At 54.6% G+C, this 24,434-nt stretch overlaps 12 protein-coding genes across 12 annotated transcripts; 8 read left to right on the forward strand and 4 right to left on the reverse strand.

Moving 5' to 3' along the window:
- Positions 1 to 303: 303 nt before the first annotated feature.
- V2A60_009246 (ketoreductase) lies at positions 304 to 1,383 on the reverse strand (the record flags this gene model as incomplete). The annotated part of the gene is made up of 2 exons (XM_083260513.1): positions 304 to 1,164; positions 1,231 to 1,383. The coding sequence occupies 2 exons, from the start codon at positions 1,381 to 1,383 to the stop codon at positions 304 to 306; spliced, it is 1,014 nt and encodes a 337-aa protein (XP_083116639.1).
- A 960-nt stretch (positions 1,384 to 2,343) lies between these two features.
- V2A60_009247 (S-adenosyl-L-methionine-dependent methyltransferase) lies at positions 2,344 to 3,072 on the forward strand (the record flags this gene model as incomplete). Its single annotated transcript, XM_083260514.1, has 1 exon — positions 2,344 to 3,072. The coding sequence occupies one exon, from the start codon at positions 2,344 to 2,346 to the stop codon at positions 3,070 to 3,072; it is 729 nt and encodes a 242-aa protein (XP_083116640.1).
- Positions 3,073 to 5,013: 1,941 nt separating this feature from the next.
- Positions 5,014 to 5,636, forward strand: V2A60_009248 (Erg28 family protein; the record flags this gene model as incomplete). The annotated part of the gene is made up of 2 exons (XM_083260515.1): positions 5,014 to 5,076; positions 5,175 to 5,636. 2 exons carry the CDS (start codon positions 5,014 to 5,016, stop codon positions 5,634 to 5,636), a joined length of 525 nt encoding a protein of 174 aa, XP_083116641.1.
- A 157-nt stretch (positions 5,637 to 5,793) lies between these two features.
- V2A60_009249 (UDP-glucose:hexose-1-phosphate uridylyltransferase) lies at positions 5,794 to 7,099 on the reverse strand (the record flags this gene model as incomplete). The annotated part of the gene is made up of 4 exons (XM_083260516.1): positions 5,794 to 6,653; positions 6,707 to 6,842; positions 6,896 to 6,947; positions 6,999 to 7,099. 4 exons carry the CDS (start codon positions 7,097 to 7,099, stop codon positions 5,794 to 5,796), a joined length of 1,149 nt encoding a protein of 382 aa, XP_083116642.1.
- A 1,009-nt stretch (positions 7,100 to 8,108) lies between these two features.
- Positions 8,109 to 9,737, forward strand: V2A60_009250 (chromatin-binding transcription regulator ADA2; the record flags this gene model as incomplete). The annotated part of the gene is made up of 2 exons (XM_083260517.1): positions 8,109 to 8,201; positions 8,286 to 9,737. The coding sequence occupies 2 exons, from the start codon at positions 8,109 to 8,111 to the stop codon at positions 9,735 to 9,737; spliced, it is 1,545 nt and encodes a 514-aa protein (XP_083116643.1).
- A 572-nt stretch (positions 9,738 to 10,309) lies between these two features.
- V2A60_009251 (phosphatase YCH1) lies at positions 10,310 to 10,873 on the forward strand (the record flags this gene model as incomplete). Its single annotated transcript, XM_083260518.1, has 2 exons — positions 10,310 to 10,424; positions 10,557 to 10,873. The coding sequence occupies 2 exons, from the start codon at positions 10,310 to 10,312 to the stop codon at positions 10,871 to 10,873; spliced, it is 432 nt and encodes a 143-aa protein (XP_083116644.1).
- Positions 10,874 to 11,378: 505 nt separating this feature from the next.
- On the forward strand, positions 11,379 to 12,317 carry V2A60_009252 (uncharacterized protein; the record flags this gene model as incomplete). The annotated part of the gene is made up of 1 exon (XM_083260519.1): positions 11,379 to 12,317. One exon carries the CDS (start codon positions 11,379 to 11,381, stop codon positions 12,315 to 12,317), a length of 939 nt encoding a protein of 312 aa, XP_083116645.1.
- A 1,148-nt stretch (positions 12,318 to 13,465) lies between these two features.
- V2A60_009253 (HD domain-containing protein) lies at positions 13,466 to 14,429 on the forward strand (the record flags this gene model as incomplete). The annotated part of the gene is made up of 3 exons (XM_083260520.1): positions 13,466 to 13,514; positions 13,567 to 13,744; positions 13,850 to 14,429. The coding sequence occupies 3 exons, from the start codon at positions 13,466 to 13,468 to the stop codon at positions 14,427 to 14,429; spliced, it is 807 nt and encodes a 268-aa protein (XP_083116646.1).
- Positions 14,430 to 14,926: 497 nt separating this feature from the next.
- On the reverse strand, positions 14,927 to 16,355 carry V2A60_009254 (FAD-dependent oxidoreductase; the record flags this gene model as incomplete). The annotated part of the gene is made up of 2 exons (XM_083260521.1): positions 14,927 to 15,967; positions 16,029 to 16,355. The coding sequence occupies 2 exons, from the start codon at positions 16,353 to 16,355 to the stop codon at positions 14,927 to 14,929; spliced, it is 1,368 nt and encodes a 455-aa protein (XP_083116647.1).
- Positions 16,356 to 17,387: 1,032 nt separating this feature from the next.
- On the forward strand, positions 17,388 to 20,155 carry V2A60_009255 (M1 family metallopeptidase; the record flags this gene model as incomplete). The annotated part of the gene is made up of 3 exons (XM_083260522.1): positions 17,388 to 18,284; positions 18,350 to 19,497; positions 19,570 to 20,155. The coding sequence occupies 3 exons, from the start codon at positions 17,388 to 17,390 to the stop codon at positions 20,153 to 20,155; spliced, it is 2,631 nt and encodes an 876-aa protein (XP_083116648.1).
- Positions 20,156 to 21,201: 1,046 nt separating this feature from the next.
- On the forward strand, positions 21,202 to 21,906 carry V2A60_009256 (uncharacterized protein; the record flags this gene model as incomplete). The annotated part of the gene is made up of 1 exon (XM_083260523.1): positions 21,202 to 21,906. One exon carries the CDS (start codon positions 21,202 to 21,204, stop codon positions 21,904 to 21,906), a length of 705 nt encoding a protein of 234 aa, XP_083116649.1.
- A 1,223-nt stretch (positions 21,907 to 23,129) lies between these two features.
- On the reverse strand, positions 23,130 to 23,840 carry V2A60_009257 (uncharacterized protein; the record flags this gene model as incomplete). The annotated part of the gene is made up of 2 exons (XM_083260524.1): positions 23,130 to 23,249; positions 23,367 to 23,840. The coding sequence occupies 2 exons, from the start codon at positions 23,838 to 23,840 to the stop codon at positions 23,130 to 23,132; spliced, it is 594 nt and encodes a 197-aa protein (XP_083116650.1).
- Between the last annotated feature and the right edge of the window lie 594 nt (positions 23,841 to 24,434).

Here is a 24,434-nt window from a genome sequence, read left to right on the forward strand (position 1 = left end):
GTTGCCAAACGGTCTTGCTCTCGCAGGGCCTTGTGAGAACAGCAGCGCGATGAATGTATTTGCTGTTTGTTTGTGCACATCAAAGGTATCCGAGTACAACAAGTATCATATTGAGTTGAAACCATTTCATTATTTTGTTCAAGATTATGGCGCTGCGCAGTGCACAACCCGCCTAATTCATACTAGCTACACATTTCAGCCCGAGGGTGCGCCCATAATCCAGAGACCAGCATAGTGATTCATTGAATGACGGATTCCGAGAAAAAGACGCGCAATTTCACTACCAGCATCTAAAAAATCCAGTTACTGCTTCTTGGCCTCGCGCTCAGCCTTGCGCAAAGCACGTTTGCGAATGTCCACATGCATGCCCTTGTTGATGTTGATGGTCAGAGGGCTGTTGACGCCAGGGATATTCTCGATGAACCACAGCATAAATGCATGGCTCCACCACGGAGTATACGTGTTGGGCGCGGTCTGGTAGCCGCCGGTGCCGACCTTTCCGAGGGCAGCCTTGACAAAGGGGCGGGCGTTGGGGACGAGCAGGCTTGCGCGGCGGATCTTGCTCATGGCGGTAGTGACGAGGTGGCTCAGGATGAGCTGGACGTCGACATTGTCATCGGCGAGCTCGGAGGACAGGGCGTTGCTCCACTGCTGGAGGAACGCTTTGCTGCCAGAGTAAGTAGCCAGGTACGGGGTCGGGGTCCAGCCGCCAAAGGAGCCCATGGTCAGGATGAGTCCGCGCTTGCGCTGCTTGAGGATCGGCGCAACAACCTGGGTAACCTTGAGCGTGCCCAGACAATTGATGGTGATGATGTTTTGGAGCTCGTCGCGGGGGGTTTCAAGGAAGGATACGGGGATGCTGTGGCTCTGGCCAACGTTGTTGATCAGGATGCCGACATCGAGGCCCTTGACAAGTTCGGCGAGGCGGTCGTAGTCGGAGTCATTGTCCTGGGAGAAATCCATGGAAAAAGTCTTAACCTGGGGTGCTTTGGCGGCAAACTTGGCCGTAATCTCGCTGGCGAGGGCGTCGAGCTTCGATTGCGTTCGGGAAACGAGGACGAGGTTGAAGCCCTTGGCGGCGAGCTGCGCGGCAAACTCCTTGCCGAGGCCGTCAGAGGCGCCCGTGACTACGGCCCAGGTGCCAGGCTTGCCATACTTGCGGAGCTGTCAATGGCAGGTTAGCATCGTCGTCAAGGTCAAGGCGGGCAGCAGATGAGGCGGGCGGCGTACGTTGGTGCCCGGCAGGACAAAGGAGCCGAGGACGAGGCGCAGGTAGCTAAACAGCTTGGAGGCGACAAAGAGACCACCGACAGTGGCTAGAAGCACGAGACCGCAGTGCGGCATAGCGGGCAATTCGCCGAGATAGTGCTTGATCTGATCCATGACGGGCGTGGCGGATGTTGGTTTCGCAGCACACGATGTTGTTGAGAGCTGCGTTGGGGCCAGCAGGAGAAAAAGGGTTCAGTCCGGAATCCCGGGCAGATAGTTAGCAGTAACTAAGGTAGTTAGCGATTTGGTGGGCAGCGTGGGCTGCATGCGCTGCGGGTCCGCCAGCCGCGGGATCTTGTAATGGCACTTGCCCCTGTCCCGCCACCGATTCACATGCTTATTAGCTGTTGGGTTTCCATTCGTCCAATTGGTAAGTTGGCTGCCTGGAGTAACAAGAACTGACGGTTCTATTCCGGTGCTTCCTTGTAGAATAATTCCTCCTCGTTTTTGAGCAACAGCTTTTCGAAACATGAAACCGGTCTACACCCAGGACAGCGCCGAGGCCCCTGTCATAGCCTCATACGCGCAGCTGCACCTTATGTAAATTTCAGTTTGGTTCGTACGTCAAGATATCGCAGGAATATGACATGTCCATCCAAACAAAAAACAAAAGGAGAGAGAGAGAGAGAGAGAGAGAGAGAGAGAGCAGGTACCTGAGGCTTTGCCCCTAACTTACGATGAGCTTCACTACTTCAGGTAAGCCTAGCTCTCGTCTTTGGATCGACAAGGTTAGAAAATGATCACGCGTAGGCTTGTCGCTTCATGAGCTCTCTGTCACCTATTTCTCACGGTTTTCGATTTACAGCACGGAATTTTATCCTCAAACGAGCGTCTTGCGCGTCTTGCAAGCCTTGCCCAAGCCCGAGCCCGAGCCCGAGTCCGAGACAGTCCCGCCCGATCGGTCTTATCTCCGGAATCTACATAGAAGCGGGATAGATATATATTAGATGTCCGTCATGGTGCTTCTTTTGTCAAGGAAGACGCAGCGACCATAAGTACCACTTGTACCCGAGTTTCCATTCACTACTAGACTTCATACTTTACTCGTCGTCCGAAGGCAAATTCACCAACATCATGGATCCAACAGAGCAACTACGTGCCATGGTAGAACAGGACAAGGGCATGTTGAGCATCATCGACTTTGACAATTTCCGATCCGCTCCCAAGCTTGATGCCCAGGCACAGGCTGCTCTTCTACGTCCCAACGCAAAGCTCGATGCTGCGCTAAGCAAGTCCGCGGCCGAAGGTCTACCACCCATCAGCGTGCTGCCTCTAGCAGGCCAGTATCTGTCCGTCCTGACCCGGGTGATGGGTGCCAAGAACGTGTTGGAAGTCGGTACACTCGGCGGATATTCCTCTATATGTTTCGCGCAGGCCGGCGCGAAAGTCACCAGCATCGAGATTGATGCGAAGCATCGCGACGTCGCCCTGCAAAACGTGGCAGGACTCGACGTGGAGGTCATCCTCGGCTCATCAACAGATGTCCTACCGCAGCTCGTGGCAGAGGGACGCAAATTCGACATTGTATTTGTCGACGCTGACATGATTGGTCTGGGCGAGCAGTTTGACTGGGCCGTCAAGCTCACGCGTCCCAATGGATGCATCTTTCTAGACGACGTGGTTGCTTCCATGTTCAAGGACGGCCAGGTCGGCGAAGGAAGTGAGGAGAATATTCTGACGAAAGTTGGGAAAGACGAAAGGGTGCAGGCCACGTTGGTGCCAATCGTCACTTGTCATCCCATGATACCGACACCGGTTTTCAACGGCTTTATTTTCGCCACTGTCAAGGCCGCCGACGATTGAGTTGGGGAGCGGATAAACCCTAAGCACCTACATGCTAGAAATCTCAGTATAACGATGGCTTAAAACTGAGTCACAGTAAGCCTATTTCTAAGGAAGTAAGTTAAGTTAAAGCTATATAGGGTAGTATATTAAGTAATGTTACGGGAACTATCGTCAAGTGTAGAACTCTCAATAGTAAAACTATTACTTAGATTACTGAATAGAGATCTAGACTACCTAGCTACAGAAGAGAATACTCTCTCTTCTAAGTACTGATTTATCTTTTTATTACATTCTTAGATTATATTAATTCTTCTTAATCTTACTACGAAATCCAGCAACCTCATAGCAGCGTCGAGTATACCGAGCATGTATTATTGATACGCCGGCTTAAGCATCAAAATTGAAGTGTCGAGATCATTCGGTGGCTGAAACTCGACTTCAAAAATTGAATGATTGCACTCAACTTTGCTCTTCTTCTAAAGCTTTTTGCTGTCACGGCGCAAGGTCAACGAGAGGTATACTTGGTGGAGTCGGCACTGTAGCGTTTCTGTCTCCATTGGCCACAATGCGACACAGTCAATGGACAATCCGAAAGCGCTGAAGTGAGCTCGCTATAAAGTTCGCAACGACTCAGATTGTCAATGCCCACAGCCCTCGTCCAACCGACTTTGGGCATTCGCATGTCTGCGGTGTCAACATGTCATGTAGATCTCCGTTGCTGTAAATGTGTCCATTAAGGCTGAATCATTTTGCTTTGAGTTACCAAAGTCGGCCAGTTTCACTACCAGTTCGCCGCCTTGTCTAGTAGCAATGAGGGCGAACCTGATATAGTTGGGACGTGGGCGGGCGAAGATAACTCTTATGTGCGGCAAAGGCTGGCGTGGCTCTCTTACCTGGAAGGCTTCTTGTCCTCTGTGCGGGCAGCCTTATTGGCACCGGCCTCATCCCCTTGTGCGCCACGACGTCTAAGCGTCCTACCAACTCTTGTCTTTGATCTTGTCCTGGTCACGACACTGCCGCCCTGCCTCGGCGCTTGTGTTGGAGACAGATGCATCGGTCGCGGTGGTGATAATTCTCCAATGGACTGTAGGCAGCGCTTTACCCGTTCTTGTCGTCGTCGCTGGATATCCATCTTTTTCTTCCGAGTGGCTTCATGGGTTTGATGTTCTCGTAATGCAACGCTTTGTTGTACAACTTCGAGCTCCTCTGCCCAATATTTCTGATTGTCAATCGAATGTCGTATACGGTTGGCTTCGTCAAAGGACATCCCGTACGATTGCACGATATCCCTATAGCGTAATGCTGCCGTTCGCCATTGTTGAGCGGTCGGCTCCCCCTCCTTTTCTTTTTCGTTCGGTATTCGCAGGAGCAACTGTTGTAATTCGTTCGCGTACTGTTGGCATTCAACTTTCCAATAATCAGGGTGCGCGACTGCGAGTCGCATGCAGTCAAGCTCCCGCCCTTCAAATTGGATATGCAAAATGTTGCATTGCCATTTATAGTCCTCCATAATAGAGCTGTGGTCAGAAGAGGATGGCTCAGGAGTTGCCTCTTGTCGCGCGACCCTAGCTGTTTCTAGTCGTTCGTAGAGTTCATACTGCCCTTCGCTAGACGCAAAGAACTTTTCAAACGTGGATTTCGTATCGGCAGACGGGCTCCTCATAGCCAAGTGATGGAAACGGATAGTACGGCGGAGAGAAATGGTGGTTTAGGTGATTATCTAGATTCGAACAGTTTTGAAAGCAACCTACAAGAGTGGCGCAGTTGAGGAGATAGGCACATGCGCGAGACTCTGCGGCCTGTGGCTGGACCTGGCTGCCCCACTACAGGCGCGACCGTTGGAGGCTCTGGGCAAAAAGCTATCACCAGTAATTAACTTATAATCCACCACGATAATCGCAGGAGGTCTAACGAGCGACTTGCCATTGATTTACCGGCTAACACACCAGGCTCAAGACGATGGACTTTTTAAAATCGATCTTGCCGCCCGGTAAGGGTATCTTACCCTACTACATGCTGATTGTGAGTCTCGCTCCAGGTTCTCCTGAATCCGGCCACCACCCACCCGCTCCGTCGTCGCTCGAGCTCCGTCGCTAATCGCCACCTCGTCCCGTCTGCAGCTCTCCGTCGTCTCGATCGGCAACTCCCTACAGGCCTACCTGACGCTGCACTTCTCGCGGCGCGTCTATAACGGCCGGTTCGTGCCCAACCCGCAGCTCAGCAAGGCCGCAGCCGCCGACGGGCGCGACCCCGAGGACCGCACCGACAAGCTCGTGCCCGCGCGCGACCCGCAGGATCCCAAGGCCGCCGACCAGCTGACGCCGCTCGCCGGCCGTCTCTTCGGCACCTGGACGCTCATCACCTGCATCGTCCGCTGCTACGCCGCGTACCACCTGCACATCGGCCCCGTCTACAACATTGCCATCTGGACCTACGTCGTCGCGCTGGGCCACTTTGCCAGCGAGCTCTTCGTCTTCAGGAGCATGTCGTTTGGCGTACCGCAGCTGTTCCCCTTTTGCCTGGCGACGACGGCGTTGATCTGGATGCCCGCGGTTCGCGACTACTACGTCGAGTTCAACTAGAATCACACGAGCGCGAGTTGGAACGAATTCAACGGGCAAGCGTGTTGCTGCCACCTGGATTCCGACTGGGCACTCCCCTTAATCTGTTGTATGACTAGTCCCATCTAAACACCGAAACACCCTCTCCCCGTTTCGAGAACAAAAACAAGAAAATCAATCAATTTTTTCGGTTTCTATAAATCTCGCCACCGCAGTCGCGCAGACGAGCAGCAGCCTGCTCTGGCGTAATGTCGCGCTGAGGCTCGGCCATCAGCTCGAAGCCGACAAGGAACTTGCGCACTGTCGCGGATCGCAGCAACGGCGGATAAAAGTGCATGTGGAGGTACGAGTCTTCAATTTCGTCCTCGGTGCCTTGCAGAGGGGCTTGGTGAATACCTGAGCTGTAGGGGAAACTGCACTCAAACAAGTTGTCGTAACGGCGGGTGACCTCCTGAATTGTCTCCGCGAAGTGCAGACGCTCCTCGTTTGTAAAGTCAACCAGGGCGCGAACATGACGCTTGGGTAGCACCAGGACCTCGAACGGCCAGATAGCCCACCACGGGCAGACGACGAGGAAGCTATCATTTTGCCAGACAATGCGCTCCTGCTTCTCAAGTTCAAGCTTGGTGTAATCGGCAAGCAGGTGACGGCCGTGCTGCTTCTTGTACTTGCTCATCTGTGTAATCTCTTTCCCTGGCTCCTCGGGCATGGTTGACGTGGTCCAGATCTGGCAGTGTGGGTGGGGGTTGGAGCATCCCATGGCGGCACCCTTGTTCTCGAATATTTGCATGTAGCGATACTCGTCCTTGGGAATCGGAGCCTGTTCGCGAGATACAGAGAGCTGGAGCTTGCTGGCCACCTCAGTGAGTGGGTTCGATGCTGCAAGGTGGTTGGCATAGATGCGAGTCCAGTGATCGATGCAGGGCAGGATAGCGGAACCGGGCATGTCGGCCAGCGTGAGATGGTGCTTGGGCGAAAATGTCATGACGTAGCAGACGCCCTTGACACTCTTGGCTTGCAAGAGAAGGGATCCAAGGTCTAACACTCATCAGCTCTCAACATTGCGTGCATTGAAGGGCCGGATGGCATACCATTAGAGGATGGCTCGGGTTCATAGTCGGGCTGCTGCTCTTTGACAGCGCTGTAGTCATTGACAAATGCAAATGTCTTTTCGTAGTCGGGATTGCTATCACCAGAGGCACGTGTGTTGCGGGGGCAGAGATAACACTATGCAGAAGGTCAATTGAGAATTCTGACTTCCGGCTCTTGAAACATCCTACTTTTGGGTCGTACTCTGGAAGCTTTGCTTCAACAGCAGCCTCCTGCTGGCCTCTATAGCATACTATTAGCCAGTGATAAAGGCTGCATAACGTTCAAGCTTACTGCCATGGTCGCTTCGTCCGGTGAGGAGAAACCAAAAGCCAGCTATCAGTCAGCGGGTTGTAGCGGCGGTGCGAAATGTCGTCGAGAATCTTGTCCGGCATGTTGGCGGGGGCGGGGCAGCGTCAGGATGCCACGACAAAGCAACTGGAAGAGCAGACCTGAGAGAGGTAAAGTATGGAATCGTAATGCTGGTGCCGTGATCCAGTAGGAGAATGAAGGGAGTTTAAGTCAAAATTGAGGCGAGCTCGAAATTTGCCAGGTCAGCAGCAAGTATTAAATGCGACGCTCTTGAGATGGACTTGACGCCGAAAGCTATCTAGCAGTAAGCGCTCCAATGATATCATGGTCTTGCAGCCCGGAGCTTCGGTGGCACCACGCACCCCACGCAACCCCAATTTACGGCGAATCATTCGGAGGAAATCAGCCGAATTAAAGAATGGGGTCAAGGAAGAAGGATTACATAGTATCAAGCTATAATGACTAGCTTGGGGCGCTTTTTTTTTTTCCCCTGTCTTTCAACTATTTTCTGAAGGTACGAATGTAACGTGCACCGGAACAGGTGCAGTCGTAATAGTAAAGCAGACTAGCACGGTAAGCTGGAGACAGAAGCCCAGTAGTGTAAGAACAAAAAAATTGGCAATAACAATATAGAGATCGCAAGCCAGATAATCATAAACAGCATCTTTTTCTACTACAATGAAAGAGAAAAAAACGTAAAGTTGCATCTTCGAATAGATGTCTATTCCCCCGGACAGCATCACATGACCTGGCACGTGCAAGGCTAGGTACCTCCCTTGCCCACTAGCGCGACGCTCGATGCGCAGTTGCTAGGGATCACGACGCCGCCGCATTGCTCCAGCCTTGCGCTGACAATCCAGACAGGCGGGCGTCGCCATCTACCAAAGCTTAAAACCACTCGATTTCATCAAAACCCCCGTCGAATTTTCAAACTCGATATCAAAATATGCTTTTTAACGCATAAAACCTGCGTCCCTTCTCACTCGTTACCGCTGCGACGCACCCTGGAACCTGCGCAGGTGGCGTCATACCCAGCTGCCAGCGGAACTGGGGCCGGCGAGGCGCGCATCAACACAACACCATTAGCCCGCCATGGGGGTGATACGCAAAAAGACCGTGAACAGAGGAGGTGAAGGAGGTGTTAAATACGTCTGTGATGCATGCTCCGTCGATATCACATCTACTGTAAGTTCTGTCGCATATTACCTTGGCGCGACCCCAGCCGACTCCATTTGCACCGCCAATCGCTAATCTTGGTCGCGCATTCAGGTCCGAATTCGTTGCGCAGATTCAGCATGCACGGACTTCGACCTTTGTGTCTCTTGCTTTGCCAAGGGAGAATCGCGCAATGCACACGACCCCGCCACACATGCTTTCCGCGTCATTGAACAAAACTCTTTTCCGATTTTCGACGAGGAATGGGGTGCAGATGAAGAATTGCTTCTTATTGAAGGTGCTGAAATATATGGACTCGGTTCCTGGGCCGACATATCGGATCACATTGGTGGTTTCCGTCAAAAGGACGAAGTCCGCGACCATTATCTCAAGACATACGTCGACTCACCCAACTTTCCACTACCGAAACGCTGCAGCCCACACGACAACGAACTCGCCAAGGAGATTCCTCGAGAGGAATTTCAGTCTCGAAAGAAGCGCAGGATCGAAGAGCGCCGAGAGGCTGCCAAGAATGCGCCCGCCCTTCAACCCAAGACGAAGCCGACGGCCTCGGTACCGAGTTGTCACGAAATTCAAGGCTACATGCCCGGTCGACTAGAGTTTGAAACAGAGTACGCAAACGACGCGGAAGAAGCCGTACAACTCATGCAGTTTGACCCCGGTGATGGTCTCAATCCTAAAACGGGAGAGCTGGAGCCTGAGATGGAGCTCAAGCTCACCGTCATGGAGATTTACAATTGCCGACTCACGCAGCGAGTGGATCGCAAGAAGGTCATCTTCGAACACAACCTGCTCGATTACAGAGAAAACACAAAGCTAGAGAAGAAGCGGACCAAGGAAGAAAGGGACATGATTCAAAAGGCGAAACCTTTTGCGCGTATGATGAATCGCAAAGATTTCGACGATCTCTGCCAAGGACTGGTCGACGAGCAAAACCTGAGGCAGGCTATTGCACAGTTACAAGAATGGCGCAGTCTCAAGATCGGCGACTTGCGAAGCGGCGAGAAGTTTGAGGCGGAAAAGGCCTCCAGAATACAGAAAGCCATCCCCATGGGCTCGATGGATCGCGAACGTCTTGCCTCCACGCAGCGCAATAAGCAGGCTGCACCACCTGAGCCTCCCAGTGGCGCTGCCTTGCTTGTTGCACCTGAGCTGCCTAGTCACATTAACCAGAGCACGGCCGATGGCGATAGCAAAGCGCCCGTCAACGGACAGGCCAATGGTGTTGTTGTCAACGGCCATGGTGCACCGCCACGACCAAAGTATATCCCTCAGCCAATCTCTGGCGTCCAGTCGCTACAGCTCACCCAAGACAATGCGCCAGATTTGCATCTGCTCACGCCAGACGAGGCCAAGTTGTGCGAGATTATACGCTTGCAACCCAAGCCATACCTCATGATCAAAGAACAAATCTTGAAAGAGGCTCTCAAGGGGAACGGGTCGCTGAAGAAGAAACAGGCAAAAGACATTTGCCGGCTGGACTCGCAAAAGGGAGCAAGGATATTCGACTTTTTTGTGAATGCCGGCTGGGTTGGAAAGGCATAGGCTGTATGGATGAGCAAGGGTTCTTTCTACCCGGCGTGCGGATGGCTGCAGTGTTTAATTCTGGCTCGGAACAGCCATGGAGTACTTGTTGGGTTTTTGTTTTTGCTACGTGTAGGTACAGTTACAAGTCAGGTATATGGGCGTACGGTAGACCAAGTTGTTTACAGAGCAGGTTTCTATAAGCAGCGTGAATGATATCCTCTTGCTTTCCAATACATACGGTAACGAGTGCTTCGGTGATTTTATCGTAGCAAAGATGATGTAGCAGCACAGTGTCGCTACTTGAAAAAAGGAAGTGAAAAAGTGGCTGTTCAAATTTTTTTTCCTTTCTAGAACCTGCTGTAGAAATGACATCGCTAACAAGTTGTCTCTGTGGCATTTATTGATTGTAGTCACCACCATAAAAGGTAACTAACTACTGGTAGACTTGAGTCATCACCAGCCAGCCCCACGCCCCACTTTATTGCCGACGACACCTCTAGCAAGGTGCGAGAACTTCAACATTTACAACGCCGGTTCCCAGCTACATGCTTCGCAGTTTCAGCTCTGTCACCCGATCCGCTCGTCTTAAAATGGCCAGCATAGCCTCTCTCAAGCGAATCTCCGCCAAGGACCTCTCCGAGAGGATGCTTGCCGAGCGAGACAGCGCGGAACCGACCTATGCCATTGTCGATGTACGCGACGATGGTAAGTGTTGTCACTATAGCGTCCTATGACCTTTTTTTTTTCTCCCCGGGTTTTTCCTCTGGGGAAAAAGTTACTATTTTTGTCACTGTAGCTTCCAAGCACGGCTAACCTTGCATTTCGTTAAAACTCTAGATTATATCGGCGGTCACATCAAAGGTGGCATCCACGCCGCCAGCGCCCAGCTCGAGGCCCTGATGCCGACGCTGCTGCGCCGCCTGGAGGGCAAGAAGACGGTCGTCTTTCACTGCGCGCTAAGCCAGCAGAGGGGACCGAGTGCGGCCCTTCGATACCTGCGAGAGCGGCAGGCGGCGGCGGACAGTGACGTGCCGAGCCACGGGCAGCAGGAGGTGCTGGTGCTGGACAGAGGCTTCGAGGGCTGGCAGCAAGAGTACGGCTCGGATGAGAGGCTGACGGAGGGATATCGCAAAGATCTGTGGGACAACTACTAGAAGGAGAAAAGTAATTTTCTTCTTTTTCTTTAGTTCCTGCCTTGCAGTGGGGAACATGAGATCGATCGTGGGTTCGGCAATCGACGCCATGGCTGAGAATTTGTGTATCAAGGTACGATAATGGCTGCGGCGCCATGAAAGTTACTTTTCCATTGGAAAAATAACTTCCTATATCTTGTTTTAGGCTTGAAAAGTTTTTCTTGCTTCCTTTCTCTGTGGCCATTTAAACTGGCCGCCTCTCTGACCAAGATTCGTTTCTTCTTCCCTCCTTTGCATACAACCCACCTCAGAAAACACTTCAATTCCCTTCCTCACTACCTCAAATCCTATCAAACCTCTTTGTTCTGGCTCGTCAAAGGACGAACAGCTTCCTATCACCTCAGCAATCTTTTACACGAGGCCCAATTGGCCTTGCATCCCCCCTCGACTATCAACACCAGACCAGTATCGCAGCAAAAGTCAAGCCTAATTCAACGCCAAGCACGCTCGCTTTACAGCAGTCAACATGGTCTTCGCCACGATGAACCCTCGGGGTACTCTGCGTCGCATCAGTGACCGCATCAACTACCTCATCCACCCTGAACTCCGGTCCGAGCGCTGCCGCGAGTACACTCGCAGCGAGATCGCAGCCTTCAAGGCCCAGCTCGCCGCGTCCGGCGCGGATCTTCCCGGTGGCCGGTACCCCTGCAGTCGCAGCACCGCCTACCGCGGCCCTGGGTTCCCGATCGAGGGCCCGTCGTGCAACGGCATGCTCATCGAGCATCGCCCGCGTCGCCCGCGTCCTCAGCTCGTCGTCTTCGCCGACAGCGCCAACTACTACCACGACTACTACTTCGATGACAGTCGCCACCCAAGCCGCCGCCTCGGGCCGGCGCAGCCCATGCAGCCTCCCTACCGTCGCAGCACCCGCCAGGCGATGTCGGGCGGCGAGTGGACCGAGTGGCACGCGGCGCAGCGCCCCATGCGCCGCCAGCACCACCACCAGCGCCAGCACCAGCAAGGCTGCGTCCAGCCCCCCCAGTTCACCCTCGAGGAGCTTGAACGCGAGCGCGAGGCCATCGAGCTCGAGCGCGACGCGCTGCGGCTGCAACGCGAGGACGAGGACGCCTACCAGACGGCCCTCCTTGGCGTGCGCTGGGCGGAGGCGCAGCGGACCGACTCGGAACCGGACCACGAGCGGCCTCGCACCGCGTCCGCCGTTGCCTCTGGGGCGGACGAGGAAGACAACGCGCCGCTTTCGGGGCTCCGCCACGTCCTCTCAACCGCCTCGTCCGATTCGGACTCAGATCCTGACGAGGTTTATGTCAACTACGCGGGCGTCCCGTTCCCCACTCGCCGTCAACTGGCGGAGCGCGCCGCCGAGCGCGAGCAACGCGCCGCTGCCCTGGCCCCGTACCACCCGGGACCCTCGGGCCGGGGTCGCCTCTACTGCACCAACCCTTGAAAAGAAAAAAGAGGGGGCGGGGCAGGAGGATGAGGTGAGGCTAGGCTCAGAATCCCTTGCTCGGTCCTTACTTTGCCACTCGATGGCTACGCAATTGTACAACAAACGGACGGTGATGGTGTTTTAGGATGGGTTCTCGTATGAGGAGTCCTAGAGCAGAAGCCGTACGGTGATGGGATGGGCACAGGATAATAACGCAGGATGAATTTGACGATGGATATGTCTGAATGGCTTATGGATGGGGTTGTGGAACTTGTGATGTCGGAACTTGAATTTGTTAGGATTATTGGGTATACAAGAGGCAATGTCGTGCCGTGGGGTTGGCAGACCCGGCTTGTACTATTACTAGATGAATGGCTTAAGGTGGAACTATTGCTTTGCTCAATAAATGGCTTGCTCTCTATTTCCTTGTTGACTATCCGTCCTTGTTGATTCCGGGAAAACAAAGACCGCTGAAAGAAAAATTTGCACGCACTGTAGTGACACTCACACCAGTCGCTCTTGCCTCCACAAATACTGTGCACTCTATACATATGATTTCACTTGATCTGTATCAACACCAATTGTTTGCTTGCCTTGTTTCTTTTATTCTGCAGGAGAATCTTTGGAGAATGATTCCGAAACCATCTAGAACTATGCAGCGTCTTTACTGTAAATTGTGCCGCTCTTCGAGAACTACCTCCATCATCGTTAACTACCCTATACCGCCGTGACCGAATCGGGGCTGGTGGGATCTGGAGGTCCGCTTACCGGCGGCGTCGCGAGTTCAATTTGGTCCAATCATTCTTCACCCAATGACTTGCGTACAGCTGCCCAGGTGGGCCAGGCACGGATGATGCCGGCCATTGCCTGTCGTCGTCTTCTTTTGTTTGTTGTTTTTACACCTGCTGTCGATTCAGGTTGTGGTGACTCGCCTTCCCTTTTTGCTTTCCGGTCCACTGCATGTTATTCCAGGCCCGAATCATTCTTGATCTTATTGTTTTCCCTTCAATTAATACTTTGTGAGCCACAGGCCCGTGTGTCCTTGCATCATTTTCTTCGCACCACAGGCGGTAACGAAACAACGACCCCTCCCCCGCCATCGGTCGGGTCGCAAACCGCTTCTCTCCCACACAACCCTCGTCTCTCCTTCGCCACACATAGACAAGATGGGTTCGCAGCCGGGACAATCCGAAAATGTCAAGGAAGACATTGCCAGTATGAATTACGACTCAGAAACGCGTATAAAAGCTTATAAAACGTATCGCAGACCTCGGCTTCACCCCCATGATCAAGGTCGACGAACCGTGGACGGTCGAAAAGGTGGTCAAGGAAATACCCGGTGATGCGCCTGTCGAGGGATCGAGCTCACCGCTTGCCTTTTTCCATATGCTCGAGCGACTCAAGACGACGAAGCGCGAGGGCTGGCGACGCTTTGGCATCGAGCGGTACGAATCAAACCAAGCACCCCTCCCCCGGGACAGTTGCTGCCCACCTCTATGCCCGAACACGTCGCTAACAATTTTGTCTTGAACCTTTTTCCTCTCCCGTAGCGGCGAGTCTATTGCCGATCACATGTACCGCATGTCTCTCATCTCCATGTTCGCGCCGCCCTCGCTCGCGCCGCGCCTCGACCTGCCCAAGTGCATGCGCATGTGCCTCATCCACGACATGGCCGAGCTGCTCGTCGGCGACATCACGCCCGTCGACGGCGTGCCCAAGCCCGAGAAGAGCCGGCGCGAGGCCGACACCATGGACTACCTCACGGGCGGCCTGCTGCGCGGCGTCCCCGGCGGCCCCGCGACCGGCGCCGAGATCCGCGCCATCTGGCAGGAGTACGAGGACGCGCAGACGCTCGACAGCCACTACGTCCACGACGTCGACAAGATGGAGCTGCTGCTGCAGATGATGGAGTACGAGCGCCGCGGCGACGGCCGCCTCGACCTCGGCGAGTTCGCCTACGTCGCGCGCAAGATGACCCTCCCCGAGACGCGCGCCTGGGCCGACGAGCTCATCGCCGAGCGCGAGGCCTTTTGGGGCGCCAGGACGCATGTCCACGGCGAAAAGGGCACCGAGGGCGGCGTCGACGAGGCGCACACCAAGCAACAGGAGGAGTACTACCAGCGCGACTGAAGTTGTCTTTGGGGGGTTTTTTTTTTCACACGCGACGTTTGTTCGTTGATGGCACACATTTTTTTTTCATGATAGGGATTTGTGTAGCGCATGCATCATGATGGGCAAAGGTATTTAGATCAGACCTGCCTGCCGAGGCTATAGAGGAAGTACGATTGATAGATTATTCTAGTAAACCCCAACGGAATGAATTCACGCCTTGATATGTCCGTCATAGCGATCCGCACCATGCCGCGGGTAGATGGCTTGCAAGTTTGACATCGTCTCCATGCTTGATTGGACCATGCTTAGCTGCGCACAGAGAGGCAAAGACAGGCGACATGACCTTATCGATGTGCTCTATATGGATGTACGGCAAAGATGACCCAAACGTGGACCGGTCTTGGGTGATCATGATGAAAGTAACAGCAGTGCATTTTCACCACAAATCGAGTACTAACCCAAAGTATACTCTGCCCAATCAGTGTAATCGCCCAGCCAGCGTCGTTTTGGCCCGCTCAGTTCAGCCGACTAAAAGGTTCGTCAGGAGTTGTTTCGAGACTCGGAAGAGCGCTGGCATCTAGCAGCGCACCGTGAGCCCGCAAGCAAGCCCGCACTGCTTCGGCGTCCAGCTTCGAGTCGGCACCACCCGCAGCGTACATGGCCGCGGCGACCCCGGCTGCTTGGCCGGTGGCGAGCGCCGTTCCCATCACGCGGATCGAGCTGCCCGCGTACTGATCCGCATCGGCGCACCTGCCCGCCGCAAAGAGGTTGTCGGTGTCGTTGCTCCGCAGGCAGCGCAGGGGGATCTCAAACGTGCCGTGCGGGGGGCGCTTGAAGCTGCTTCCCCAGTCGGCGTCGCCCTCGTCGTGGAACTCCATGCCCCAGGCGCCCAGCGCGATCGCGTCGCCGAATCTCGCGTTGCTCATCACGTCCGCCTCCCGGAGCGAGTAGCGGGCGTTTAGGTGTCGGCTCTCCCGCACGCCGAAGCTCGGACCAGAGGATACGAGATGCATGTTTTCGTGGCCGGGCAGGGCGCGAAGGATCTGCAGATATCTCTGGATCTGTCGCCGCCCAGACATCTCTGCCGAGGTGATGCTGGCCGAGGACCTCGCGTCATACGACTCTGTCGCGAGGAAGGAGACAACATCGCCGGAACGCGGCAGTCTCAGCATCGCCGAGCGGTTCTTCCTGCAGAGCGCTTGCAGGGAAGGGTCCGTCTTCTTGGCCTGGATCACGGCATTCTCCCAGTCTTCGTGTACCGGGTTTGCGCGCTCAAGGCCGCCGAACCGGGCGGAAAGCGACCCGAGATTGACGGTGCCGTGGTTCCCGTAGCGCGTTGACGCCCCGGCGTGGTAGGCCAGATCGCAATCCCCGGAACAGTCAACGAATGCCTTTGCAAAGAGCAGTCGTCTCCGGCTTTTCTCTTGAATCTCGAGCGAGCGGATGAGCGACGTGCCTCTAGTGGCCCCCGTCACAGTGGTGCGGAGGAGCACTTCAATTCCATTGTCGAGAACGATGTCGTCGAGAACCACCTTTAAATCCTCAGGCTCCACCACCTGCCAATAATCAATGTTAGCAAAGTAGTTGTGATGCGAAAGACGAGAGAGAGTCAGAAACCAGGAAAACGCCGAGCCGACGCCTGCTGGGTCGTGGTGAGACCCCTCCCGAGCGCTGCAGCCTGGCGTAAATGTCATCCCAGACGCCGCCGACGGCCAGACGCGGTTGCTTTTCCAACGTATACAGGCCGCAGAAGGAAACGACATTCCGGTGAGTGGCCGCGCCGCCCAGACAGCTTTCCGACTCGACCAGAAGAATCCGCGCAGAGGGGCTCGCTTGACGAGCACCAATGGCCGCGCCAACTCCGGCCGCGCCACCCCCGACCACAATCACATCGTACAAGTTTGGGAGTTGGGTGGCGTTCTCTGTTTGCGCGACACTTTCCATGTTGACCGATAAGAAAAGCAAAATTGAGGGTTCGAGCGGTTGGAAGGGATGAGTGAAGCGCCAATTTGGCAAGTTTTCAAAGCGGCGAATAAGTTGGGCGCGGCCACCTGTAAGGGGGCACATGCCTTTTATTGTCTATGAGAGAGCAAGTACACCAGGGCTGCTCGAGGTAAACCTAGGCCTCGAGCCCCAATTCTTGATCGCCAGCTGTCATGTCTCATACCCGGACACAAAGGTCGATGCTTCAGCTCCTTCTCGATCCGGGCTCAGCTACCAATTCAATAGGGAAGAGGGGATGGACACTCTTTGCCGTTAAATGGCAGATGGCGACTCTTGAAGCGGTGACGAACAGACTCACTTGACACATGAATTATCATTGAAATTCCCAACTGAGCAGTAGTCTCAGCTCTTCCGGTTCTCACTAACACGCAGATCCTTAAATACGGTGTACTATGCATTTATGGAAAAACCTCTTCCTGAAGCGCACCAAGTGAAATCCAAGCCAGTTTAAAAGTCCGGACTGCTTCCGGATTCGCTACATCGAAGCGCACGATTTTTGATGCGTCATTTCTGACGCAAGCCGATTTTGTGACTTCTGCAGTATCTGGTCATGATCACGACGGCATTGCATTCGCCTTAAGGCGGGCATGCCAAAAAAAAATCACACGAGGATCGGGGCACGAATCAGATTAGAGTTCATACAACAAAGGCTTTGTTGGGGTGTTCCGCGAGAGCTGAGAAGTAGCCCAAATTAGCTCCAAATAGCGAGACTGTGAGTAACATCCCTTTTAACAAGTAAGCAGATATTGGTGGCGTTTACGCCATCGTAACTCGAGCGCTGGCTCCTGTTTCTGGGCCTCAGCCTAGACAGCCTGATTTAACAACGCCAGCTGTAGGTAACTAGCACATACACCCCGCTTCTACGCGAAAAAGCTCTAACTGATCAGTCTCTTGAAGTATTCATTTCTCTTTTTTCGAGTGCCCAATCAAAAATCTTGAGATTGAAAAGGCCATACAAAGCCAAACGCGGCCATGGGCGACCGCGATACCCTCTCCAGCGCCGTGGTGCCACGTCACTACAAGCTGGACCTCGCGAACCTCAATTTTGAGACATGGACGTATGACGGCATGGTGTCGATTTACGTCGATTTCGAGACTCCATGCCGATCCATCACACTTCACGCGACTAACCTAGAGCTCAGGAGCGCCAAGGTGCTTCTCGACGCCAACGTCGCCGTACAATGTACATCTTTCTCAAAAGATGACACGAGGGAGACGACCACCATCGAGCTCGGTGAAGAAATTGCGGCCCAAAATGGAGTGACTATCGTGATCGCGTTTCAGGGCGCGATCAGCGACACACTTTCTGGCTTCTACCGCTCCACGTACAAGCCAGTGACAGAGCATGCCGCCTCGGTCCCGCGAGGGGACGATGACGCCCATTACGTCCTCAGCACGCACTTTGAGGCCAACTACGCACGGCACACCTTTCCGTGCTTCGATGCACCCAATCTCAAAGCCACGTTCGCGTTTTCTATCGAGGTGCCCTCTGACCTGACGGCGCTGAGCAACATGCCCACCAAGGCGACGGTGCCAAGTCAGCGACAAGGATGGAGCGTGGTTTCCTTTGAGACAAGCCCAGTCATGAGCACGTACTTGCTGGCATGGGCTGTGGGCGACTTTGCGTATCTGGAAGCCTTGACCGAGAAAACGTACAACGGCAGACGTATCCCAGTTCGTGTTTACGCTGTGCGAGGTGTCGAGCAGCAAGGCGAATACGCGCTGGCCATGGCGCCAAGAGTGATTGACTTTTACTCGGACTTATTCGGCATCCCGTATCCGTTGGAGAAGATGGATATTCTTGCCGTACCGCAGATGCCAATGGACAGCATGGAACACTGGGGTCTGATCACTTCACAGCCCCCTGGTGTGAGTGTCGATGCGTGCCCTTGACAAAATAGAGCGATGCCGCTGACCAGGAGAAAACAACATAGATCTTATTCGACAGGCAAGATTCACCCGAAAGCCGCAAAATGATCATTGCGGACAATGTATGTCACGAGCTAGCCCACCAGTGGTTCGGCAACTTGGTCACCATGGACTGGTGGAACGAGCTGTGGCTCAACGAGGGCTTCGCGACCTGGGTCGGCCACTACGCGGTCAACGAACTTTTCCCATCATGGAACATATGGGGCGACTTTTCTAGCGGCCGCATGGAGGATGCGTTTCGCGCTGATGGCCTGCGGAGCAGCCACCCGGTGCACATACCGGCGGACAGCGGCCTGCAGGTGCACGAGCTCTTTGACCAGATCAGCTACGGTAAGGGGTGCGCGGTGATTAGAATGCTTGTGGGCTACATCGGCGCAGGAGTGTTCTTTGAGGGCGTCCGTGAATATCTGAAATCGAATGCCTACGGAAACGCGACGGCCGGCGCGCTCTGGGCGTGTCTCGACGCGGCGTCGGGGAAAGACGTCGGTGCCATGGCAGACTGCTGGCTGAACCACGTTGGCTATCCGGTGGTCGAAGTGACTGAGGACTTGCAAAGAAACGAGATTAGTGTGAGACAGTCTCGTTTCTTGACCAGCGGAGATGTCGAGCCAGACGACGACAAGACTGTCTGGCGCATCCCGCTCGGCATACAAGGTTTTAAGATGGCTCGCGCCGACGATCCGTTTCTGCTCACAAAGCAGGACACCGTTGTCGGAGTAGATATGGACTTTTATCTCGTCAACGCGAAAGGTGCAGGATTCTACAGAGTTGCCTACCCGCCCTCTCGGCTTGTCAAGCTCAGCACACAGCTGGATCGCCTCACGCCCGAGGACAAAATCTCCATAATAGGATCGCAGGCTGCGCTGGCATTTGTAGGAGCTAGCTCAAGTGTGTCGCTTCTTTCATTTCTGCGGGGCTTTTGCAGAGAAGAACACTTTGTCGTCTGGATTCACATCCTGGATACTCTCGATAAAGTGAATTACGTCTTTGCCGAAGATGTGCAGATCCGCGCTGGGCTGAGGCAGTTCACGCTGCAGCTCATAGGAGATAAGACTAAAGAGCTTATCAAACAGGGACCGTCGGCTGATGACTTTTTGCAAAAGTCTCTATTTCGATCCCTGCTGACCAGGGCAGCCGAGTGCGGACACCCCCAGTAAGTATTCCCGATCCGCTGCTCGAGCCAAAACGCCGCGATTTTGTGGCTGCATATGCTGACCAGTCTCAGAACTATAGATGCGTTCTATCCCGTATTTCACGACTGGGAGGTGAGCGGGACCGAAATCGATCCCTCCATGCGCCGAATCGCGCTCCACGCGGCCATGAGCAAAGACCCGAGCGCCGCCTTTACCACCATCCAGGCTGCTGCCTCTGCGATGGACTCGAGCGACAGCAAGCGGGACATGCTGCGAGCTCTGGCCGCCACCGATGACCCGGACAAGCTGAGCACCCTGACGGAGCTCAACCTCTCGGGGGCCGTCGGCATGGGCGATATTGGCGTCCTGCTGATGGCCCTGTCCGCGCACCCGATCGGCCGGCACGCGCAGTGGGCGGTCATCAAAGAGATGTGGGCAGCTGTCGCGGAGGTGGTGAGCGATCCCGGTCTGATGACTCACTTCCTGCGCATCAGCCTGGCGGGCTTCAGCACGGAGGCCATGGCGCTCGACGTGGAGAGCTTCTTTGCGGACAAGGACACGGCGGCGTTTGGGTCGACTCTCGAGTCGGCCAAGGAAGAGATCCGAGGACTTGCAGAGTATCGGGAAAGCGATTCAGAGTCACTTAGGAAGTGGCTGATGGACGGCAACTACATCTGATGTAGGTTTTGCGTAGATGTCATGTGGCTATTCAGTGGTCTTGTAAGTTTCCAAGAATTCTCAGAACTGGATCAGCGATTTTTGCATACTCACCTCCCCGTGATACTCGACAGCTGCTGAGCTCTTCTTTTTGCGTCTCCATTGACACATGATGGGTGGTGCGTCGGATTTGTAGTAAAGCAACACTGAGTGCAATCACAGTGTAGACTCTCGATGACCTCGGCGGTGTCATCCTCTATCGAGCCGCCATCAAATACTACTAGTCAGGCTGAAAATGAAAGTTTTGTACCAACCTGGTCGCAATTGGCTCCGCGATAGCCGTGGTTGGGATCGTAAGCCTGTTTCGCATCCACATGTTTGTCGATCCTATAACACGCCCGGGTGCAATACTGGTACGGATACAGGATGTAGGTCGAGACGCATCCGGGGTAGACACCCTTAACGTTGTCATGGCCCATACGATTCTTCCTCATCCCTATTGCCATCTCCTTTTGGTAATTGATAACAAACCTACCAGCGCGCCGCCGCTTCTTGGCGATGTCCAACACAGTATATTTCGTACACGCTTCCTGTCCAGTGTCAGAGTCAACATTCATTATCCGTACCTGACTATATTTGCTAGCTGAGACTAGCTCAAAGCAGTGAGACCTTTGGTTGGCTCGTTGCTAATTATAGCTCGGCGACACCCGTGGCTAATAGTAGAACGGTCCCCCCATTGTTTCCATTCTTTGGCCAGACTCACAAAAAAAAGAAGGAAAATCCCCGAGTCATGATCTTCTTAGAACCCTTCCTCCAGCCTTGGCGGTGTGCGATCCAACGCCACATAGGCTTGCGTGCGTGTTTGTTTTTTTTGATGTGACAACTCGGGCCAACCGAACAGTCGTATCGAGGCGGTACCCACTTATTGCACTCGTTGCGGCTTTGGGGGCTCCCAGATTTAAAGTTCTAGCTGCGTTCCGCGCCATGCGTTTCCATCACCCCTTCATCCGTTTTCATCGCCCTTGTTCCTTCTTGCAAGCTTCATCAACACTGCAACCCTCGACGCGATGGCCTTGTTTCCACTCGAGATTGACGAGCCTGTGAGGCGCCCGCAGCAGCCCGGCCAGAATCATTTGCTTCTCGGCGCCGGCCTGGCCATGTCCATTGTCTATTTCTGGGGACCGTTTGCCGTCATGGCGGTCAACGACACGCTTCCACCACGCCATCTTGTTGGCCTCGCCACGATTGTCATATCGCTCGTCTTCTTCTTGCAGACCTTTCTGCTGTACCGACTGCTCTCCCAGGCGCGGGCCTGTCCCGCAGTGACCGATCCCGTCGACGCCTTCTTCTACGAGAGCCGAGCAGGAAGCAGTCTGCTCCTATCCCTCTGCGTGCCCTGGTGTGTCATGGGAGCGTACGGACTCATCCTCTCCCTCCCTGCGGCCGCCGAAACAATCGCCCACCATGGCAACTCGGGGAGCGACGGACATCTTGGCCATCCTTTAGAACTTTTATTTGCCTTCATCATGATAACAACGCCAGCGGCGCTCTGCACCGGCATCTGGTGGGCGTCTCGCACGGCGCTCAGGGCCCTGTACCGTATTCTCAGGACCGACATCGGCCGCGGTCAATACGAAGGCGTGCCGCTGGGACTCTACGAACCAGGACCAGATCAGCGACAATTTCAAGGAAACATGCGGCCGGATAATCGCTCAAGAGCCAAAGCGACTCTCATTTTCGGGGTCCTTCCAACTCCTTCATGGCTGGCCTAGTGATCCTCGTTCCAAAGCAGGACCCTGCCCCATTGACCACTGACGTAGCGCTGGAACGCGCCGCATCCACAGAAACGCCAACGGTCGACTAGGGACTTCTCCGCTTACCCTCCCACTTATACCTGGATCGTTATGCTCAACCATGTTCACGCCAACATTTTGCTTACCCCGGATACAATCGCAGATGACACCTCTATACACTAAGCAGCTCAGCGTGGCCCTTTTCTTGCAGCTGGCGACGAGGAAGTGTCTGTCTGCGGCATCACACTAGTGTGCTCACTGCCTACTATTGGATGCCCATGAAGCTCACGAGCAGCCAAGAAGGTGACCATCTCCTTTTGGTCATGCAAATGCTACTTGTTGTGCTGGAAGGATACCTCTGCTACATCCTTGCTGCGGGCAGCGAGGGTGTATACACACATCACAGATTTTGTCGACTACGTTCTTCGACATACCACAGCCCGCCACGCCTTTCTCGGCCCAGTAGCCTTGGGCGTCTGGGCGCCCGGCGCCGGCTCTGTCTTTCTCATGGCCGTGGCGGCTTGTGTTATCGCGCCTACTTGACCATATACGCCGCCTGTTGGCTCTTTTGCCTGTTGTCGGTGGGCCTGCTGCAGATTGCATCGTCGCGCAGAAGGCCCAAGGGCCCTGGAATGGAGTGACTTCCATGACAGACCAGCAGTGCTGGTGTTGTGTTGGTCATTGTCATGGCTTTTCGCTTGGGCAGTCGGGTGGTCAAAGAGCTATTCAGGAGAGACAGGACTCTTGGCCGTCGAGGAAAGGCTGTTTCCGCGGTGAAGCGATACAGATTCTGTATATCTAGCAATTATTAATTATTGTTCATTTTCCAATTCAGCCTCCATTTTCTTTCGATTGTCTCATTCCAAAAAAGGTGTCGCGTCGTAATTGTACCAATTACCGTGCTCCCACGCAGAATCTCCCCTCGCTGAGGCGTCCTGAATCCGACTTGTACCGACGGCCCGCCACGGCAAAAGAGGCGGATGGTTACGGTGGTGGCAGCAAGATTCCTCTGCGTGAGCTTGTACTGAGGCCGAAAAGAAGTCGTCTTTGACTACACGTAACGTGTAGGTGCCGCGACTATAGTGCGGAAGTCGAAGGCTCTCGGTTGTTGAGTGATGACCAACCGTGCTCGCCATGGAAATCGTCATGTAGGCTCGCCAAAAAAAAAAAAAAGCGCATGTCATTCACGCCGACGGACCTTCTCAGCTCTCATCAGGCACCTCTTTCTTATTAAAGCAAAAGTTTTTGCAGTCACGCTCAAGGTGGTCATTGGTGTAGAACCACGCCACCTCTATTAGGTCTCCGGGGGGAAGTGTGTGCGCCTACCAGTCACGGGAATCAGTCTCAAAGCCTCCCCATTTGATCCCCCCCCCCCCTTTTTTTACTCGTCTCTCCCTGCCTTCCCACCCCAGAAATTCAAAAAAAAAAAAAAAACATACCTCTTCCGGAGAGAGGCCGACGGTGCTCCGGCCGTCTTCCACCTCGATGTGGCCGGGGTAGCCGTCGCCCGGGTAGAGGCAGAGGCCAAAGTGCTTGTGCGCCTGGTGCTCGAGCAGCAGGGCGAGGAACTCCCTGACAAAGACCTGGAGGCGGAGGTCGTGCCAGTCGACGGCGCTCGCCTCGAGGGAGAACTCGACGGGGATGACGCGGCCGTCGGCGACGTTGACCCTCCACACGGCCGGCTCGCCGAGCTGGCGGGGCGCCGGGCTCTTGGTGCCGCGGACGGCCGTCATGCGCTCGCCGACGGCGCCGAGGAGGTGCCCGTGCCGGTGCAGCAGCGCCAGCCCAAACGTCCCCTGGAAGTCGTGCTTGCGGAACAGGTCCCTCATCAGGTGCTTGGCCAGCAGCTCGCCCTGGCACGCCCGGTACGCGGCCGAGGCGTCGGACACGCACGGCAGCGAGTTGTACGCCATGGTGGAATATTCCACCGTCCGGACAGGCCGTCCCTGACCCTGCATCTTTTTTTTCTGAAACAGGTACCGAGGCGGGGGAAAGAAGGAAAGGGTGAGAAGGAAAAAAGAAGGGAAAAAAAAAGAACGAATGATGGATAGAAGGGGAACGGGCTCGACAACGGGGGGCCAAGGAAAACGAAGGGCTGGCAAATGAATTACCAAGTTGCAAAAGCTTCGGAGCAGAGCCTGATGATTATCTCGCGGTGGGTGTGTCCGGCATCCAATCTGTACGGGAGCAAGCTTTATATCTGACTTGCGCGCATCCTTCGGTGCAACCGAACCCCCTCCCCTTCGTCCCCCCCCTGCGCTTCTTTGCAGCTCTCTGAGGTTACTCAAGTTGGACAGCTCTGGAGTGTCAGGAAGAGCGCCAGCAGCAAAGATTTTTTCAGCAGGCTTTTTCCTGCCCGTCCATGAGCTGCGTGAGGTGCTGCGTGGTGGTTGGTGGTGGTGGCGTTTTTTCATCTTTTGCCTTTGGCCCCCCTCCCCCTCCCCCCCCCCCCTTTGGCCCGCGTCGGCCCCAGCTTCCCGGCACTCCGTTGTTGTTGTTTTTCTTCT

Source organism: Cordyceps javanica, chromosome 6, assembly GCF_051103115.1.
Source record: "Cordyceps javanica chromosome 6, complete sequence".
NCBI lineage: Eukaryota > Fungi > Ascomycota > Sordariomycetes > Hypocreales > Cordycipitaceae > Cordyceps > Cordyceps javanica.